Genomic DNA, 22,770 nt, shown 5'->3' on the forward strand with positions numbered 1-22,770 from the left:
TTGGCCAAGTGAATGACGATTGAGTATTCCTTTCGCGGATTGGTCAGACAGGGAACCTACTGAATGCAAAATAATCAATGCTACCGCTAGATGGCGGTCTCTTCAAACTTTGAAACAAATCTGGGCCATACTGCATGTAGCAGAAGGGGAAAAGTAAAACATCACTATACGCAATGTACCCAGTAAATAGTTTGTATAACGTTACTGCCAGTAACGTTATACAAACTATTTAAAATTACGAGTTTGTCATTATATTTTAGTGTGAATGTATGTTTGACAGAAAAAGACAATCTTTTCTTGCTAGTAGGCCTAATCATCATTACCTATCCCCCCACAGAAAAATACAGCCTATCAAGTCCTACCTACAGCATAGTAACAATTAATGTGTTTATTTGAATTATTTTAAGTTTAAGTAAATTAGTTCCATCTTAATTTGATTTAAACATAATACATGCCATAGATACAGTGAAAAGATTTGACCTCTTCTTGAGTCTACCTCTTATGTAATTTAGACTAGAGATTAGTTGATTAACGCTAGATAGATAGATAGATAGATAGATAGATAGATAGATAGATAGATAGATAGATAGATAGATAGATAGATAGATAGATAGATAGATAGATAGATAGATAGATAGAGAGAGAAAGAAAGAAAGAAAGAAAGACAGACAGACAGACAGACAGACAGACAGACAGACAGACAGACAGACAGACAGACAGACAGACAGACATAGATAGATAGATAAAATACCCCTTTGGCCAAATAATTAACAATTTGGTAGGTAAGAGTCAGTACAGGGTTTGGGAATGGTTCCAGTCCTGGGAGGTAAACATTTAAATAATGACTGTTTTACTTGATAATATAATACCTCATTAGTAATGACTTCTCATTTCCACAAATAAAACACACAACATATATATTCAGTTAAAAGCAGGCATAAAAGCAGCGTTAGGCTACTCTGTAAAAATCGACTCTAGCACGCAGTCTCTATAGGGTAGTTATAAATAACTGCTTTCCAGTTTTGCACTCAGCTCAAGCAAAGCCTGATCCAGCTACTTTTTGTGTGTGAGTGAAGGTCCTGTATTGAGTCCGCTTAACAAAGGCCTTCATTCTGCCTGACACTGGAGACGCCATCCTGGCCGGGACAGGGCCCGTGTCCTGGGACAGGGTGATGCCAGCCAGCGAGACACCCTAGGTGCTGGCATGGGCGAGGTGGAGGGATGGACAAGTGGGGATATAAAAGGAGGGATGGGGAGGGAGGGGAGGGGAGGTATCAGGGGAGAACGATCCTATCGCTGCCCCCCCCCCCCCCCCCCCCCCCTTCCACTGAGAGCCGTGTTAGAGAAGGCCGCTGACAGATTCGAGTCTACCCCCAGGGAGACCGGAGAGACTGTACACACAGCTCTGAGCCTGTTCTCATGACTTCACCGCCGGACCAGACCCGGCACAGAGGAGGAGTCCATGCTGCCGACTCTGTCTCTCTCAGTCGTCAATCTTTTTATAATAGAGCTAGAGATGATGGGGAAACAGATGGAGTAGGCTACCTGGATTGTTCTAACTAAAGCTGTGACACCTGTGACCGTTAAAACCACAAGGACCCATAGCATTCTCACCCGTTTAATTGATGAAGGAGTGATTATAGGCTTTGTTTGGATAGGTGGAGGATGTATGGATTTTTTTTGCAACACAGAACAACATTGCCTTTAACAAAGAAGCATATTGTCTCTGTTACTATTCAAACAATAATAGGGATTTTTAAACTTACATCTTAATAATGCACCCAAGTTCAATATCTTGTTATCGGGAGATTAACTCCTAAAGAAACAGACATTGATAAACACTAAATAACAGAATTAATCGATTTTTTACAATCAACATAATAGCCTGACAAATAGTCAACCAAGCTAGGGATATGGTAAGGCCTCTCTGTCAGGTTTGTGATTTCTAACAGATGGAGGATCCTATCTTATCTTTTTTGTTGTTGAAATCTTGCACAGGGGAGGGGATAACCTTCATGAATATAAATGTGCACAGAACGCTGCAAATAGCTGCTATTTTAAGGCTTGTATCTCTGTTCTGTTGTAGTATATCTATTACAGTATTCAATTCTTCTACATAACTTCCCTCTGTCACTCTTTCTCTCTCTCTCTCTCTCTCTCTCGCTCTCTCTCTCTCTCTCTCTCTCTCTCTCTCTCTCTCTCTCTCTCTCTCTCTTAAACACATTGAGGGCTGTTGGGCACAGAGAGGTAATTATGAAGGTTGAGAGCCAGGAAATGAGTGTGGCCCCCTCACGTCCCCCAAGGTTGTCCATTCATGCTGCATTATGAATCAGGGTAGACTTGAGGCACCTGCTGTAACGGAGAGGAGATAAGGCGCACAATGTGTCAGCGTTTCCTTCAAGCTGCACTCACTCAGCAGCAGCGGCCCCAGAGGGTAGCCTCCTTCCCCATCTACCTACCTCACCCTGCTGGAAGGGACCGACCGGAGTGGGGTGACGTGGGGTTGCATGGGATGGGTGGGGGGTGGTGGCACGCAGACACTGGTGCAGGTATATGATGGGGGAATACAGCTGAATGCTTGGATGAAAAGAGATTAAAAAAAAAATCAAACTTTTTGTTTTCTTTCACGTGTCACTACTATGACGAGGCAGAGGGGTCAGTGCATGACACATCGCGGCGTGGCCCACAATTGCCCAATTGCACATGCAAGCACGTGCGGCGTGCGAGGAACGAGCGTAACGTAACGTTTAACTGTCTCTCTTGTCGCACATCCGAAACAAGACAGAGTCTAAATAAGGCGTGGCCGATGAGGTCACAAATAAATCACTGATGATGTCACAGGTGATGTCATCAGTGATGTCACTCGAGCACTTGCGATGTCGTCAGTGAGTGATGCCTTCAGTCATAATGGAATGTCATGATGTCATAATGTCATAATGTCATAAATGTTATGATCTCATAATGTCCAACCCACATTCAGTCCCTTCACAATGCCTTCTGTTTAAGACACAGAGTACAAGTATGAGCTACAGTGACAGATGTCAACTAATGGCTGTTTGAGTATGGCATGGCGACACGCAGCTCCACGATGCCGCCTGGGCAGGAGATTTGGACAAACTGAGGAGCCTGCTGCAGGAAGATCGCATCAGAAGGCAGATCAATGAGCAGTGTTCATTTTGGAATGGGTGGTGGACCCCTCTGGCGAGGGCAGCCTGGCGGGGTCACGCTGCCTGTGTGGACTACTTGATCACTCAGGGAGCCCAGGTAAACATCCCAGGTAAACCTAGCTGATGAGAATGAGTGGACGCCTTTCTACTCAGAATCAGAATCAGAATCAGAATCAGAATCAGAATCAGAAAGACTTTAATGATCCCCGGGGGGAAATTGGGACAAGTTACAGTTGCTCGCACTCAGGCATGAATATCCACATAACACAACATAGCATAACAGAGTATCACACAGTATCTCCCTAAACGTAAAAACAGTCAATACAGTAAAATGCAATAAAATGCAATAAAATGCAATAAAATAAAATGCAATAAAATAAAATGCAATAAAATAAAATGCAATAAAATAAAATAAAATAAAATAAAATAAAATAAAATAAAATAAAATAAAATAAAATAAAATAAAATAAAATAATAAAATAAAATAAAATAAAATAAAATAAAATAGGGTCAATGGGATAGTGCTGTGGTAGTACCACGGTAACCTGAACTGTGTCTGGATCCTCCTGGAAGCCGGGGCCGACCCCAACAGAAGCACATACGGCTCAAACACCCTGGTCTACAGGGCTGCCTCGGATGGAAGGTTGGACATACTGCAGGAACTCATCAGGTTCGGTGTGGTTCCTGTTGACATAAACAGCGTTCACACCCTCAAGAGGTCTCCTCTCTACAGGGCCGGCGCCAGAATGAAATGACTGAGGGGGCGGTTATAACTAGGGGCTGATTCTTTTTTTTTTTTCTTTTTTTTTTTCTAATATGATATTTTTATATTGTAAAACATAGGTTATATACCCGCTATGCCTATTTCTGGACTTTTTAACCATAATAACCTCTGAAAAGCGCAATAACAACAAAAGAAAGACTAAAAATCAAATAAAACATTTATTTCACAGCAGCAGATTAAGGCATTAATAGAGCTGAGCTTTGCATAACGTGAAATGCGGGACCTGTCTGTAGCCCTCTAAACATATATGTCTATACGAAAAGTCATATAATAAACAATTGCTGCAAAAATCGACAAAAAAATAAACAAAATAATAGCCAGTCAGTGCCAGGTTCATTAAATTAAAGAAATAAAGTGATCAGATACGTTGTCTCCATCTTTCTGCTCATGGCATGCTGTGTGCTTGGGTGCAGCTGATTTCTCTCTCTCTCTCTCTCTGTGTGTGTGTGTGTGTGTGTGTGTGTGTGTGTGTGTGTGTGTGTGTGTGTGTGTGTGTGTGTTTTAATCACATCATGATCACTACAACATGCAGTGAGGTTCAAATTTAATAAATAGCTACATCTCTGACACCTTGTGACAACCAAAGCACAGCAAATAGCGCTTCCCTGCCAATTCTGAAACAACAGAGCTATGTTTATGGGGGTAGCCTACATCAACTTAAATTGATCAAATTTGATGAAGACTGCAGAAACAGCAGCCAAAACATGTCAGGTACAAACATTGCCTAACTGGCCTTTATAGATGAACGATTCTATAATTTATTTTTGTTTGTTTTAAGTGAGGGGGCAGAAAATTGAACTGAGGGGGCAAAGCCCCCTATCGCCCCCTATCGCCCCCTCGTGGCGCCGGGCCCGCCTCTCTACATCAGTGCTGAATGCAACCACCTGGACTGCTTCCGCCTGCTGCTCAAGGCTGGCGTTCTGACCTGTGACGTGGCTTCTCACCTGCTGCATAAGGTGCTGTGGTGGGAACGTGACGCAACCTTCATCCAGCTGCTCCTGGACCACGGGGCCGACGCGGCGCTGGTGACCCAGGAGCAGGCACAACTGGAGGAGAGGGCAGATCCCGAGGCTCTTATGGCTCATTTCCACCACATTTTACTGCCCTGCACAACTCGCCACCAGTCGGCTCTACTCGTTTCGGCCCGATGGATGTTCTGCTTCGACCGCCGATCATCTGCTCCCGCCCACCCCCGCCCACAGCTGGTCGTCATAGCGACCGCATATCTGTCCTCCGCCTATACACCGAAGTAGGCTATAACATAATGTTACAATTAAATCCATCCACAGAACTTTTAAACTGTTTATGCTGGTTTATACTGGTGCCTCTAAATGACCTACAGTGTACATGGGCGAATGTGACAATCGGCCAGGAGAATGGATATCACTTTGTTGTTAGTCAAACTCACATGCATGCGCTGCGCGGGGACGGGAGAGGCGCAACAGAGTAGCCTCTACCCCGGCGGCCTCTCACCAGGCAAGACCGCGGCTTCACCAAAGACCCGCCTGCGGCCTAGCGGAGCGCTGCACTCAACTACAAGGGCTTCCTGACCAGCGGACCTTTTTCTCTCTCAAAACAATTGAAACCACCGCCACGATTTTATTTCACCAGAGGCGAAGGCAGCAACACAAAAGACTGATGGAAATAACATAACAGAAGAGAAGGTAAGCCCACTAAACTGGTATTCAGCATTGCATTGACAGTCAGTAGATAGACAGAGTAAACACGATTCTGCCTGACCAATCAGTCGTCAACAATGTTTTCACGTCACCGTATGGTACCGGGTTCACAGCCCTGGAACCCCGACGAGGCAGGGACGAAAAATAGCACGACTCAACCTGGGCTGGGACGGTTTTTACCGGTGGAATGAGACCATTTATCGAGTCGAGCGGAGCGGGACCGCGCTACTACCTGCGGTGGAAATTGGCCATTAGGGTCTTTCTGGAGGCCAAGATATGTCCTCGCAGTCTGGCCCACGTGTGTCGGATCCGGATCCGCCAAGCGCTGGGCACACATCACCTGAACCAAGTCCACTCCCTACCACTAACACAAGTGACGAAGGACTTCGTGCTCCACCAAAACTGATTTGAAGGACTGTCAGTTTATTTATTTAGTTCTTCAGTGACTGTGTGTGCAAACAAATCCAGGACCAGAGATTAAATACCATTAGCACACCATCTGTAGCCAATCCTACTACTTTCATTGAAGAGCGATAATTGGAGTGTGTCAATGTGTGCTCGGTTCATCGTCTCCAGAGTCCCCACTATAGGATTGAGCGTGCACACCGCGCAAAAATTCGGTTTATCTTAATATGACATGAGGTTCAGTTAGCTTTGCACAGAAATAGCCGGTAGAAATACTTTTTCACTTTTATACTTGATTACATTTCAGAGCCTGTAATTTTTTACTTTTACTTGATTAAACAAGTTGTATCAGTACTTCTACTTTTACCAGTTACGGGTGACGTGAGGGGCACAGGTGACGTGAGGGGGACGGGCGACGTGAGGGGCACAGGTGACGTGAGGGGCACAGGCGACGTGAGGGGCACAGGTGACGTGAGGGGCACAGGTGACATGAGGGGCACAGGCGACGTGAGGGGCACAGGCGACGTGAGGGGCACAGGCGACGTGAGGGGCACGGGCGACGTGAGGGGCACAGGTGACGTGGCGACGTGAGGGACACAGGCGACGTGAGGGGCACAGGTGACGTGAGGGACACAGGTGACGTGAGGGACACAGGCCATGTGAGGGGCACGGGTGATGTGAGGAGCACGGGTGACGTGAGGGGCACAGGTGACGTGAGGGGCACAGGTGTCGTGAGGGGCATGGGCGACGTGGGGGCACAGGTGACGTGAGGGGCACAGGTGACGTGAGGGACACAGGTGACATGAGGGGCATGGGCGATGTGAGGGGCACAGGTGACATGAGGGGCACAGGTGACGTGAGGGGCACGGGCGACGTGAGGCGACATAACAGTCGGCTTCGTTGCCCTTAGTTTTTGTGTGTGGTAAAAGAGCCTTCAAATCACTGATGGGACTCTCTTCTCTGCTGCGGCCCCACTCTGTCATCTAGGTTGATAAGACAGCTGTCTATAGTGCAGCTGTAACTTTGACATCAAATTAATTGGATGGATAAAGGTTTTTTTTGCCTTATCATAGTGGGTCATTGAAAGCACCTTTCACAGATTGCATTGGGTAAAGTGGCAGTATGTCTTTAACTGTCTGTCCCCGACAGCGTATTCTTGCTCCTGCTTCTGTTTAGGAATCAGTTTGTATTTCAGTCTTAAGTTTCGATGATCACTTCCTGTGGGAGGCCAAGTGTCCGATTATATCCGACACGCCAGAATTTAATTTGGGCAAAGGGCAAATCTATGGCATTTCAATTAAAGGGGATGGGATGCTCTTCTATATTGCAATGCCATTCAATTTATTTTTTTCCCTCACATAAAATATCTTGCCTATTGCAGCTTCTACAGAGGCACCATTGAAAGCCTGCTGACCGGCTGCTTCACCACCTGGTACGGGAACTGTACCACCATGGACCGCAGGGCGCTAAGAAGAGTGAGGCGCGGCCCAGCACGTAACAGGATGTGAGCTACCAGAACTGCAGGAACTGTACAATCAGCGGTGCCTCAGGAGGTCCCTGAAGATCATCAAGGACACATACCATCCCCACAACAGCCTGTTCTCCCTGTTACCCTCAGGGAGGAGATACAGGGTCCCAAAAGCACGAACAAATCGCCTGAGGGACAGTTTCTTCCCGCAGGCCACGAGACTCCTTAACACACACAAATAAACAATCATGTAGCAGCTGCTACCATTACACATGATAATTATGCCTATGTTATTGTACCTGTGCAAACAGAATGTTTAATCATGTTTTTAAGGTGTCTACGCTAGAAAAGAAAAGGAAAAGTTTACTGTTATTGCTTGTTCTCTTGTTTTACTGCATCTATATGCCCTGTTTTTGCACTGTTATACTGTTATTTGCACTATGTTGTAACGGAGCCTACAGCACAAGAATTTCACACGTGATACTACGGAGTGACAATAAAAATCTTGAATCTTGAATCTTGAATCTTCACAGATAGAATCAACTGACACAGTATCCTTGTTAAGCTTTAGCTGGCTGGCTGTAAACGTGCCTGCTACATTTGCAACAGTGTTGCGGCACTGATCGCTAGCTGCTAACCGACCGTTAGCGACACATCGCTATCTGCTAGCTTTAGCTACAGATCGCTCATGGTTACCACAGCTGGGAAAACAACAGGGACATGGGACATGGGTTCCGCAGGCCAGTCAGCAGGTGACCGACACCACTGAGCAGAGGTCGGCGGCCCCCCGGAGGACCAGCAGACCGACCAGAGGAGGGACTAGTGCAGCGACCAGGACACATACCCATAATCCCGCACCACCCACAGACACGGCCAATTGTGCCTGTGACCAAGCCGGAGGTAACATGGGACCTCAAACCTGCAACCCTCGTTTTGGTAGGCAGGGAATCTACCGCTGCACCCGGGCGCCCCATACCAGGTTTGACCTATATCTTGTAGGCCTAATATTCCCAGAGCAGAAACGACGTAATAGCAAAGAGCTCCGACTGAAGTAGGCCTATCTCTTCTTCAGTGGTACCATCACAGTAGCTAATAGGGAGTAGCCTACTTTAGCAGTGGAAGTGGTGGCCAGGCAGAGAGCCACATGCATCTTGACACTGAAGAGCTTTATATAGCTCCTTCAACATGATTTCCCCCATTTTACCATCATCACGAGCGCGGGCTACAGGGAGAACGTTCCAAGGTTAATTAGCTGGTCTATATGGGCTGGCTGGCAGAGCGCACGGCCAGGACACTTCTTAGCATCCTCTGAACGGCTAGTCTTTACTCGTCAGTAACGCTTCTTGTCTCGTGTGAGTCCAGTCCAGGCCCCAGCTGGCTCAGTCCACTGTCCCCTGGGAGCCACAGAAGGGACATTCCCAGGGGATCTTATTGGGTGTCATCCTCCAAAGCCTTTTGAGAAAAGCGTTGAACTTTTTTCTCGCTCTAAAAACCAAATTATAGCCTTTAAAATGAAGGAAAGGAGAAATTAGGACGGCACGGTTACTCAGTGGTTAGTACTGTTGCCTCACAGCAAGAAGGTCCCGGGTTCGAACCCCGGTCTGTCCCAGGTCCTTTCTGTGTGGAGTTTGCATGTTCTCCCTGTGTTTGTGTGGGTTTTCTCCAGGTGCTCCGGTTTCCTCCCACCACCTAAAGACATGTATGTTAGGGTTAATACTCCTGTCAGTGCTCCTGACCAAGGCACTGGCAAAAAGAACTGGAGTTGGACCCCGGGCGCTGCAATGTTGCTGCCCACTGCGGCTGCCCACTGCTCCTAGTTCTAGGAAGTTTCCTAGTAGGGGATGGGTCAAATACAGAGGATGAATTTCCCCATGGGGATAAATAAAGGATAACTTAACTTAACTTAAATGGGAGAAATCAGGCTTTGGTGTGAGTTGGTTTCTGTGTTTCGGCTGCATGTGGTTTGCTCCCGCCAGCCAGCTGCAGGCTATTTTTCCCTGGCGAGCGGGTTACCTGGCAACAGCCTCCATATGGTCATGAATAGGTTTTATTTGCAGGGGCCATGGGTGTGAAGGGAGAGGCTGGTGCACCAGTGACACTCACAGCTGTGGGGTACAGACGCCTGCTAATAAACCATTATGGAATTTCAGCTAGAAAGAAAGAAAGAAAGAAAGAAAGAAAGAAAGAAAGAAAGAAAGAAAGAAGCACCTGCAACAGCTTTTCATCGTGGAGCCTTTGTTTTAACTCCAGCTGGATAGATGGACGGATGCCCAAAAACACAGTTGGATTCTACCTGATGCAAATGCTTAGTCACTGAAATCACAGTCGTCTACCCATCCAATCTGCTTAGTCACTGAAATCACAGTCTACCCATCCAATCTGCTTAGTCACTGAAATCACAGTCTACCCATCCAATCTGTATGACATGTGTTTGGGATTAGAATCTAGCATCCAGCTCAGTTGCAGGACAGCTTATCCCGCATCATGATCCAGGATCTCTTGATGTCTAATGACACTAGCACTGTGACATCACGGCTCTCGAAACATGCCTCGCTGTACCAGCATATACAATTATATAATATATAGGCTATAATAATAATAATAATAATAATAATAATAATAATATATATTACATTACATTACATTTACATTACGTCATTTGGCAGACGCTTTTATCTATGTTCAGTCTATGACAGCTACAACTTCTGAAGGAATAGTGGTAAAGTTTAGTTGTTGTTTTTTTTAGAGAGAGAGAGGGAGAGAGATGTTAGTTCAAGAAGGGCCCAGATGGAGCCTAAAAATATAATATAATATATATATATAAAAATATAATATATAATACCGATTGACTTTATAAAGTCAAATTCCGGGTGCCACACACGCCGGGCGGTCGCACTAATGAAAAATCCAAACACTGTTTTCATGCATCGGCTCACATGTCCATCTGCACTCATTAACCCACTGTGTCCAGCACTAATCCTGACAGCTTCACTTGTGCTGCATGCAGGAGAGCTGACATGGAGCCTGACCGCCCAGGCGCTATTGCATAACCAAACTTGGCGAGTGCCCCCAGCATAGCCTCAATGATCCCAGTGTCGGCCAGACAACGCCTGAGTTCAGCACGACCACCGGCCAGCATGTTAATCCTACATCTGTCGCTCTCTGACTGGGCGTGACTTCATCACTCTCCAATCTCAATGATTTAGAAAGGCTCGTGCGAACAGCACGGGATTATAATTTGTCACCGGGCAAAAACTTGCTCGGTGATGCTGATGACGGCATTCATCGTTACTGGCAAGATAAGATACATGGCTGTCATGTTTCCCTCAGCTCTTTACCGCATTAAAAGGGCCCAAATATAGGAATTAAAAGTTTCCTCTATTTAGAGGGTGTTCACACTTGCTCACTTTCAGCCCTCCAAGTGGACTCAGACCTCTTAGCAGGCCCGGCTCCAGTCCCAAGTTACAGAGGGGGCCTGCCCCTAGCTTGGGGGGGCCAAGCTACCCAAGGGGGGTCCGGGGGGATTCTCCCCCGGAAGAAGATTTTGTACATTTTAAAGTAAAATTTGTCAACCTGGTGCATTTGAGAGCAAAATGAAGAGGCTAAATCTATGAAGAACTACACACATCTCTAATGTGTTGCGACTTTACAAATAATTAGGCATAAACAATTAATATTAAATGTATTTACACATTGTGCACAAATTGCATTCATTGTGACAAATTTACAATAGTTAATAATATCCAGCCAGAATCATTGCAAATGGATGTTCAAAGTAACAGTTAGCAATAGCATTCAGTTAATCAATGCCTAATGACAGCCAGATTCCGTTTTAAACTTTAAAACAGAAAAACGGAAAAACGTTTTTAGGCAAAAAAAAGAAAAGAAAAAAAGAATGGAGGGGGCCAGTTTGGGGAATGGGGGGGCCCGGCCCGGTCAGGCCCCCCCCTAACGCCGGGCCTGCCTCTTAGTCAGCAATTCTTGTGCATATGTGAACACTCCAAGAGAACTCAGAGCCGTCTGAAGTGACCCGAACTCAGAGCCCCTCAGGAGGGGCTCTGAGTTCGGTTCACTTCCAAGTCCCCGTTGTGGTTCGCTTCACCTGTGCAGTGTGAAGCACTCCAGGTTCACTTATCTCAGTTTTGGCTATTTGCTTGTAAAAACTTCAGTGTATCGCCTGAGATCTATACCTCTTATGCCTATGTGCCTATTTGCTGTTTACTGATAGGCCATAATGTTGAAGTCAGGGAACTCTGTGCTGGTAGCAGAACTTAACATACCTACGTTGGTTTTGAATTAGGTGAACAAGGTTATGAAAGATGTTTCTTTTATCAATAGCCTACATAGTACAAGACAAGTATAAGAACAGCCATCTTGTTCCAAGTGAAAACTACTCATAATCCAAAGCAGTTAAATGTCTGAGCTCCAGTGGAACAACGTATAGTGTGAAGAGAAAGAGGACTGAGACCCCATCAGAGCTGAAGTGGACCAGAAAGAGAACTCACAATGTGAACACAAAAAGAACGTCCCTTTTCTTTTGGTCCACCTTTTGGTCCACTTAAGTCTGAGTTTGGTTCTTTTAAAGGGGTCCAAGTTTGAAAACATATATACCGTACATAATGTGATGTTTCATGTCTGTTAAAAAAGGGTGTGGTGGAGTGGTTAAAGCGTGGTTAAATCTAAAGTTATTGCATTTTAAATCCATCGTTTGCTACAGTAGGCCTAAACAGGCAGTTTCAGACTAAATCCAGTCAATGCATCACAACTGGACTTGATCTTGATTGGCTCCCATCGCAAAACAAAAATCCTTCAAACGACAGTTCAATGGGTGAACCCAAAGAGGATCCTGGAGCACTCGATTAACTGGAAAATGATTTGAATAAGGTGCAGTGACTAACGTTTTGACGCACACAGCAGCGTCTTCGTCAGAGTCAAACAGTAGTGACAAAATTACAAATGGTTTACAAAGCCTTTTAAACCATTTTCAAACCACTTGTAATTTTGCCACTACTGTTTGACTCTGATGAAGATGCTGTGTGTGTCGAAATGTTAGTCACTGCACCTTATTAAAATAATTTTCCAGTGAATCGAGTGCTCCAGGATACTCTTTGGGTTCACCCATTGAACTGTTGTTGTTATATTATCCTGTTCTGAGAGCACCGACCACCCTTTGTGGATTCAATTCAATTCAATTCAATTCAATTCAATTCAATTCAATTCAATTCAATTCAATTCAATTCAATTCAATTCAATAATGGCCCCAAACCCTGCAAGCAAGTTTGCAGCATTTGACCTGACACAGTATCTAATGTCTCCATAGGTTTATATGTCATTTGAATGGGCGCATGGTGGCTCAGTGGTAGAGCTGTCGCCTCACAGTCAGAAGGTCCTGAGTTCGATTCTCGCCTGGGACACTGTGGGCGCTGTGGTTGTGTTCCCCCCATATCTTCAGTGCCTACTGCCCAGGTGGGGTATCTCGTCGTAAGGGCCTCTCTCTCTGTGTGGAGTTTGCATGTTCTCCCCGTGATCCCCCAGGGGGTTCCTCCGTATAACCCCCCCACTAAAAACATGCAGAAGATCAGATCGTCATCGTCATCCGACCAGTGATGACAACATCCGAAGTTGGTCCCTGGGCGCTGTACGAGAAAGCGACCACTGCTCCTGGCCTGCGCCCCGGAGGAAAGGACATGCCTGGATGGGTTAAATGCAGAGGACACTTTTCATCGGCCACCGTCAGCATGAGTGTGTTGTGGCCGCATGCATGAGTGTGTTGTGGCCGCATGCATGTGTTGTGGTGTTCGTGTGACAATAAAAGACGAAGAGACGACGAAGACGAATGAGAGGAGCTGCACTGTCATCCAATCACAGTCCAGCATTGTGACTGTCCTGTCTGTGAGGACTAACTGGGCGTTCGCACCAAACGTGATTTTGCAAATTCGTGGGCGACACTTCTGCATTGCCTTCAATTTTCACAAACACATCATGTGTGATTAATGGTTTTACACTTTAGATGAGCAGATACAGAAAGCCTGGTAAATGAATTGTAAATTATTTACACATAATTTAGAACAGGTGAGGAACACTTCATTTACTAAAAGTTGATAAATGACTTAAAACAAAATTTGTGATAAGTTAACATAGCACTTATTAATCATCTGGAAATTTTAATGTTTGGTAAAAGATTAGTTCATCATCGGCTTATAAATGACTTATGACAGAACGTTATTATAAAGTGTTACCTTTAACCCATTGATACCTGATGCAGCATTTGCGTGTATATCCCTCATTTGTGTGTGTATCCCTTTAAGACCGCGAACCGCGCGATGCGGTTCGCGGTCTTAAAGGGATACACACACAAATGCTGCATCAGGTATCAATGGGTTAAATAGCAGAATAACATGCGGTAGTGTCGTTTGTTTCCTCAGTTGTGAGGCAGACAGATCGGTATAATGATCTGTTGGTGTTATAGCCATTGATCTGAGTCGGTGTGCTGCGGGGCGGGCCTCTGGCAGGGCTCTGCGGGGCTCCGCTGGTTGTTTGTGTGTCACAGTGATTAATGTATGAGGCTTCCTGAATAATTGGCCTTAGACCAAAGAGTCATGTGACAGTGGTGACATGATCTTGAGCTCTCATCTTAAACCACTCCTCATGGTGATGTATTACCTCAGCTTGATCCATCGATTAGCCAGGCCCAAGGAGGAGCAATGGATTCTGCATTCCAATACACAGTGTGGGGGAGCATCGTCAACATCCAGGGTGGTGCTATTTTGGAAATGCTTACAGTCACAACAAAATAAAAAACAAACTGATTTCTTTCACAATTAGGTTTTTAATTGAATAATTTAAATGACTTTGAATTATCCATTAAAAAAAAAAGCCCATTAGACATTTTGCTGGGCATATAGGAAGACTTCTACAGAGGTCAAAGGTTTTTCCAATCATCCCTTTAAGAGAAATACCTGTTCAATCATGAGCTTCTGTGCTGAAATGAAACAACAGAAATTAAATAATTGAGAACTGAGGCAAGAATCATATTTTTGCCTCTCATTATAGTGAAATCATTGGATTATTCTGATAAAAACAGATGAATATTGATTACTATATTCTATCTGAAGGAAATACTGAGGTATCAAAAAGAACTTTGTATAAAAATAAGCTGTCTGTTATAGCCTGGCTGTCCCCTATTCGTTTTTCTATGTTACTATGCCGGTCTACAGTATGTCATCGTTATGTTTCTTTTTTTAAGTTTTGAAGGGCTCAGGTGGGCAATATCGAAAATGAAACGGGGGGAAATCAGTAGGAATGATTCAATTATGCATTTCAATGATGCAGCATAGAAGCTGATGATGCTTCACCTTTTTTTTCTTTTTTCTTTTTTCCTTTTGCCACTGAAATGTTGTGAGTAGACAACAGAGTAGTAGTAGAGGTTTCACACATCGGGGTAGCAGAGCCTTCCCAGAAGGCAGTGAGCATAATAAAGGTTAAGGGCGGCTGGGGGATAGAAGGCTTCATTCATTAGCCGAAAAAATGCTCTCGATATATTTTTACTGCATCCTAAAAGTTTCTAAAAAAAAAAAAAAGCAACAGGTTATCAAGAAATATCATAGAGCCAAGTATACTCCTGGATTTAAACGGACCAGTAGGAAACTATCAGTCATTGTGACCAACTTTTACAACCATTTGATGGTTCTCCTTTCTACCTTCATGAGGCTTCTCAGCAGCTCCGTTCCCCTCTTTTCATAGATGTCTTACATGAGGAAGCGAACAACAATTGTCTCACAGGGACATAAGATCCACATTTGAGTGAGGTAAGAGACAAATTGAACTTGATATATTTTGTGACACAGCATAAACATTGTGTGCAGTTTTGAATCATAAATTCTGGCTAGGCATTTAGAGTAAGGGATGAATTTTAAATGTTACTGTCCATGCCAAAGATTACAAAAAATAATCATGCATCATAATTGTCTTGCTTAAACCATATAATGATAACAAACGACTTAATCTATAACTAACGCGAAATGATTTTTCTAACAACTTAAAATCGATTTGGTTTTTAACTTAGTTTTCCTGATTGGAAACTTGCTTAGAATTACTGGCCTACTTTTTATTATGTATTTTAAGTGACTATAATGTGTAAAGAGACCAGTTGGAGAATTTAGCATACTTTCTGAATGTGGCTACCCATATTTCAGTCCAAAATATTAGGTTTTGGAACATTGGCTTGGGAATGATGGCTGGGAAATGGTCCCTCCAAGACATTAGTCCAAAGAACACTCTGTACACACATTACTTTGCAGTCAAATCTGATTGTTCAAAATATGTGCACAAAGAAATCTTACGCATACAAGTACAGTAGAATACAATAGATAAATTTGGCGTCATACTCTTCATGCCATGCCTTTCTCTCAGTTATTATCTATCAGTTATGAAGTATTATTCAGTGCACTACAGGAGAATCATTAAGAATATGCTTGTGGTCAGAATCGATTCAGAAAAAGGGTATTTCAGTGTTTATTGCTACCATCCAGACCTTGGTCCAGTGTCTTATATATCTTGTCATGTAAGCACAATGCCTCTGTGAACTACAACTTAAAGGGTCACTTTGCTGATTTTCAACCAGCTTTGCATCATTACAAAATCTGTAGTATATTATGCAAATGAACAATGTTTAACTTGCCTGGTCCAAATGACATCATTGATGTCATGGTCCAGGAAGTTCTGCGAATGAAGAGCGCAATAATGATAGTGATAGCAATAGTGACATCATTACGACATCATTTGGACCAGGAAGTTCTGTGAATGGACAGGGAGCTCTCGGTCCACATAAGATGGAGGAAGTTAAACATTGATCATTTGCATATATACTAGTGATTTTATAATGATTCAAAGCTGGTTTAAAAACGGCAGAGTGGCCCTTTAATGCAATCATTGAGCTCTTTACAGTGTGCGATGTTTGCAGGCGCCAGAGGACACAATATGAGGAGTGGGAAAAGGAGGAAGCTACTCAACCGTCGGCTTGGCTCATGCATATTCTGTTTGGACAGCAAGAAGCGCGCTAACAGGTTCTTAGCCAAACTTAATCTCTCTTACATACATTCATTTATCTTGTTAAAATATATGCTTTTTCATGTGATAGTCAGATGGTGTTTTGTCCTGAAAAATTGTCTATAAGGTGAAAGTGGAATGCGAATGAGTTTGGCTGTGTCTCTCTCTCTCTCTCTCTCTCTCTTTCTCTCTCTCTCTCTCTCTCTCTCTCTGTTAACAGCAGTTCAATTTAGCCATGTAAAATGAACCACAGTTGGCGAATACTTATATATACAGTAGATATTATATATAGATATATAGCACAAAACAAAGTGTTGGACAGACATTTGCCCGTTTGGTGCATGTTCATTTAACATTAGCAGTGGATCAATTTGACCAGGGTGATTAGAGACCAGATATCCAAACTTTATATTTCAGATTCACCTTGACAACAACAGACTATTCTCAGGCCAAAGAAATATCTCATGAAAAAAAAATCTTTCTGCATGCATTAATTAAAAAAATTAATAAATGTTCACTATCAATTTGATTTCCTTTCTTATCAAAATAGATTTGATAAATATAACTATTCCTTGTTCAGGCAAGATTTTCACGTCAGGCTGTTTTCCCAAGCATTATGTAATGACTGAAGAAATTCATCACATGAGTTTATCTCATACAGAACTCGGCAGAATCTCTGCCCCCTGATATTGTTAACAATGTGCATAGATTTATTTCTAAAGATAACATAAAACACATCAGATGTAATCAAATTACGTCATTGTGTTACAATCTTAATTTCCTGATCTGATGAAGGGAATTTGCTGAAGAATCCAAAAAATAATAATAATCCCAGATCCAGTTACTGTTTCACTTTGTTTTTTGGGATCATCTTAAAAGTAACAACAGCAAAGGTGCACATTTGGTGGGGTTACAAATTGCTGCTATTCATTTATTTATCAACGCTGCTTATTACAAACCTGGGTATTGTATCATATATTTTGCAAAAAACGCAATTTTATGAAACTACAAAAATTTCATATTTACTCTATGCACTGCTATTTGTGCTTTACTTTTGTTACCTGACTACTTAGCAACAATTTGTACATGAAATGATATGTGTAGGCCTGTGTGGCCAAATCATGATATCAACTTGATTTTAAGATGGGAGGTTATTTAAAAATACGTAGCATTAAGAGAGTTATAAATACAAAATTTCTCAAGTACAATTTCATTTCATTTCAACATAAATTCTCTTCATAGTGCAATTGATGTTGCCTGCTCTCCCGTCGTTGGTTGATTTTGGGATCACACACAATACTAAAATGAAGGTGTGAAATTCTGTTGTTCTCAGTGGCTCATGGTCAGATGTTTTATCATGGCTCATTGCATTTGAATGCTGCAGTGCACAAACTTTCAATGTGTCACTGAACTCACATCCAGCAAATCACAGCAATGTGTCACTGAACTCACATCCAGCAAATCACAGCAATGTGAGAAAATCTTGAGGGAAGGCTTGTAACACTATCATTTGTGCCCAAGAACAAGTTGAAATAGCAAATACTATTTTTAGAGGTGTTTTTTTTGACAAAATTATACTCCACACAAAACGTAACTTACCTAAGCAATGTATTTACACCTAAGATTTGATTATAAGGTTTTGCCATAATAGCTTTTTGATGCACTATCATTGAACACTCTCAACTCAAAATGACCGTATGAAAAAAGATTCAAGTTTCCATGTAGGAAGAAGGTCTTTCTCTAGCCTTCTCCTTTGGTTGTGGACATTCTTTACCGCAGTTTTCTAAGCTGTGTAGGTCTACTTGCTTCTCCCCCATTCCTTCCAGTTACGTCCCTTGCACTGTTGTCCTATTTCTTTTCCATTCTATCACATTAGTCAGCTTTTCCTATGGCACTTTGCATTGTTCTGCATTTTTACCCTTGGATATGGTTATTGAAAGTTGACCCCGGGTCATATTTCCGACTCTCTGCGGTACGACCTTTGATCCAGTGCCCTGGTGGCCTGTAAGCGTTCAAACTCATGTCGGCTGTTCCGGTCTGGACTGAGGTTAGCCAGCGCTCTGCTCCCACCGCCTACATCCTCCTCCTCTTCCTCGTCCCGGTTGAGGAAGGCCAGCTCGTTCTCGTAGCAGAAGGAGTTAGAGGTGGGGACCAGGAACTTGTTCTCCACCATGTCCTTGGCACTGCAGCGGGGGGTGGACGGCACCTCGTAGGTTTTGTGAAAGTGAGAGTAATCCACCTTGTACACGTTCTTCTCCTCAAACAAGACCGGCTCGAACCGGTGACCCCAAAGGACCTCAGAGGCCAAGTAGGAGCTGCGAGCCTGCGTGGTCATGGCGGTCGCTTCAACCATCCCCTCCAGGATGACCACAATCTCAAAGTCTGCTGTCTCCAGGTCCTGTTTGCTGATCCCGAAAAGGGGGCTCTCCTCATCTATCTCATGGAGAATAGTGATGGGTGAAACCAAGAAAATCCTGTCCAGGCCTTTGTCAAAGCCCACATTGACATCGATCTGGTCTAGAGGAATATACTCCCCCTCATCAGTGATGCGAGCCTTGATGAGCTGCGCCCTGACGTGGGCCTCTACGATGTGGCTCTTGCGAAGGTTCCCCACCCTCCACATGAGGCACAGCTTTCCGTCCCGCATGGCGATGACAGCATTGTGGCTGAACAACAGCGTTTGCGCTCGCTTCTTAGGCCTCGCCATCTTGGCCATGATGGCGCCAATCATGAAACAGTCGATGATGCAGCCCACTATGGACTGGAAGACCACCATGAAGACGGCCACCGGACACTCCTCGGTCACACAACGGTAGCCATAGCCAATGGTGGACTGTGTTTCGATGGAGAATAGAAAGGCGGCCACAAAGCCGTTGACTTGTAGGACGCACGGGGTGAAGTTGTCATCTCCGGCTGGGTTATCCAGGTCCCCGTGCAGCAAGGCGATGACCCAGAAGGCCAAGCCGAACGCCAGCCAGGAGAGGACGAACACGAGGGTGAAGACTACCAGCATCCATCGCCAGCGGATATCGACGCACGTGGTGAAGATGTCGGCCATGTAGCGCTGCGACTTTTCGTCCATATTAGCAAACTGCACGTTGCACTGGCCATTCTTTTTGACGAAGCGGTTGCGGCACTTGCGGCGTGTGTGGATCTTGCCGTTGCCAAAGCCGTTCATGCCATGCATGGTAGTGAGGCGGAGGCCCTCCTCCTCAGACGACACGATGCTGTAGCGGCTGATCCTCCCTGTGCTCATGCTCCCAGCCGCGCCTCCAGCTGCAGGGGCGGAGCAGGAGGGCGGGCCCGGACTCCCAGCGTGCGATCGAGGCCCGCGCAGCCTGATCACTGGATAAGCTGCATTTTAGTCAGGCAGACAGGGAGGCGGGTGGGGAGCCGTGCGCTTTAATCCAACCAATCCCTGTGGAGTGTGTAGAGAGAGGAGAGCAGCATGAGTGTGTGTCTGACATAACGGGCATATCACACCATACCTGTGGATCAAATGCCCACAGACTTAAACCACCGAGGCTTTTGGTTACTGAACAGGAAACACTGTTACATACTGTAAGTCACACACATATAAACTTTTGGTTAGTGGACAGGAAACACTGTTACATAAGTCACACATATAAACTTTGGGTTACTGAACAGGAAACACTGTTACACACACATATACAGTAAACTTTGGGTTACTGAACAGGAAACACTGTTACACACACATATACAGTAAACTTTGGGTTACTGAACAGGAAACACCGTTACACACACATATAAACCTTTGTTTACTGAACAGGAAACACTGTTACATAAGTCACACACATATAAACAATTGCGCTAGTGGCAAAAGGAGCCACTGTCGGAAGAAATGAACTCTGTGAATAATGATGTAATTGCACAGAATAAACTCTGGGGAGCCTAAATGACCACTTGACCGTAAGCGTTAGTTACATTTGACTATGTTCTCCCTGGCTATCACAATCAGTAATCTTATGATAAAAAGAAAGTTTATTTCTTATGTATAGGCCTAATGACATTATGGTTAGAGATAGATATACAATTGGATTGATTCATTTTGTATGGATATGAGATTGATTTCCATGCTTTTTCCCCCCTTTTTACGAATAAAAACAGATTTATTTGCATTAGTATATTGCTTATTCTAAGATAATTAGTTGTGGTTTTCTACAGCCACTTTTTACTACTGTATTTTAATCTCTGAGCAGTTAGTAGCTGTTTTAAGGACAGAATGACTCAACAAATTACAATTTCACACAGCCACCTCTCTCACATCATGACATCTCCCGTGCTTTTCTGCTTCGAATTACGCAGCAGGTTGGCAGCGCGGCAAAGTTAACATATCTATAACATATCTGGTTATTATTTTCACGCAAGTCGTTTCGCTCATGTCTGGCTCTCTGGCATGTATTAGCACAGGGGTTCCCAAACTTTTTTGGCTTGTGACCCTATTTTGACGTCACAAAAATCTAGGGACCCGAGACATTTCAAATTCCGGTAGACCATCGATAATATCATCAGTGACATTGTCAGTGATGCCACATAATAATGCTTCTTTTCTCCCCGTAGAATTCTGAATTTAATCTGAGAATTCTGACTTTAATCTAAAAATTCTGACTTTTTCCCCTCAAAACTCTGACGGCAACTTCGAATTCTGACTTTAATCTCAGAATTCTGACTTTATTCTCAGAATTCTGACTTTATTCTCAGAATCCTGATTTAAAGTTATAATCTAAAAGATTTTAATCAAAAAAAAAAAAGAGTCACTCACAATGTTGATTGAGGCTATGTCCATTTGGATGAAGCCTTTGCAGTATATAGTGACATTATGTGACATTACACTGTTTGGATCTCACCTGCAATTACCACCCACCGCCATAGGTGTCACCCAAGAGAACAAAACTGAAATCTTAGAGATTATCACTTTAAACTCAAAACTAAAACAACAAAAAATCGCAAGTGACCCTAATCATCTTCGGTAGTATTAAATTGTGTGTGGTGTAAAAAAAAAATGAATTAAAAAAAATGCAGGCGACCCTATTTGAATTACAGGTGACCCCACTTAGGGTCGCGACCCTAAGTTTGGGAACCACTGTATTAGCAGCTGAGGAAGGTTTTCATGCACACGGCCTAACAGTGATCAATGCGATGGCCACGTCTCTCACATCTTACCGTCTATCAGCAGCATGCCATCCAGACAGGATGTGCTGCTCTGTCTCACTGCTCTGTTTCTTTGTGCCTGAAGTTTGTCATTGTCATGTCACATGGACATAAAATATTTATTAATAATAATAATAATAATAATAATAATAATAATAATAATAATAATAATAATAATAATAATAATTTATATTTAATTTAGCTCAGTGTCGTGTCACATGGACATAAAATACATATTTTATAATAATAATAATAATCTATATTTGATATAGCTCGGTGTTGTGTCACATGGACATAAAATATATTTTTTATAATAATAATAATAATAATAATAATTTATATTTGATATAGCTCAGTGTCGTGTCAGCATAATAATACTTTCGAGTGGAGGAGGTTTGTGGGTTTGTGTGTGTTTAATCACACTCCTAAGGGACTTGTATGTGTGCCACTGATTCCATGTGCATACAATCCCCGATGCTGTGTACAGGGACAGGCAGAGAAGGGCTTCTTTGGCCTAAAATGAACATTTCTGTCACTACTTAGCCAGGCTTCAAGCTCTATTTATTTGACCCCATTCTGTACAACTTGCAGTATTATTAATCATATTATGATGGGGTAAGATTTATAGCACCGCCGCTCCATGGTGCTCTTCTGCTCCATACCAGCAGATAGGTAGATTGACTTCTCTCCCCTGTGCTACACTATGCCCTGTATTACATCACTGCTGTAACTGTAGAACGTACACACGGACGTTATGGGAATGAGTACGATCACACACAACATGCAACATGAGACTGCATACAGGATCATATACCCATAACCATAATATCAACTGTCACATCATGCTAGATGACACAAATCTAATTATCAGTGCTGCCGTGGGCAGAGAGCATAACCTGGCCATTGCGCTGGATGGTGAGCCTCTGGGTCAAGGTGCCCTCCGCCTGGGAGCCGGACTGAGGCCCCTCATGGGTGCGGGCAGCTTTTACCGCCTGGCCACATGCGCTCTGTGTCTATCTGCCTGTTCATGGGCCCTGAAGACTTGAC

At 43.7% G+C, this 22,770-nt stretch overlaps 1 protein-coding gene across 1 annotated transcript; it reads right to left on the reverse strand.

The window, feature by feature from the left end:
* Positions 1 to 18,502: 18,502 nt before the first annotated feature.
* Positions 18,503 to 19,807, reverse strand: kcnj12a (potassium inwardly rectifying channel subfamily J member 12a; the record flags this gene model as incomplete). The annotated part of the gene is made up of 1 exon (XM_083635397.1): positions 18,503 to 19,807. The coding sequence occupies one exon, from the start codon at positions 19,805 to 19,807 to the stop codon at positions 18,503 to 18,505; it is 1,305 nt and encodes a 434-aa protein (XP_083491523.1).
* Positions 19,808 to 22,770: the final 2,963 nt, after the last annotated feature.

Source organism: Poromitra crassiceps, assembly GCF_964638095.1.
Source record: "Poromitra crassiceps genome assembly, chromosome: 4".
Taxonomy (NCBI): Eukaryota; Metazoa; Chordata; class Actinopteri; order Beryciformes; family Melamphaidae; genus Poromitra; species Poromitra crassiceps.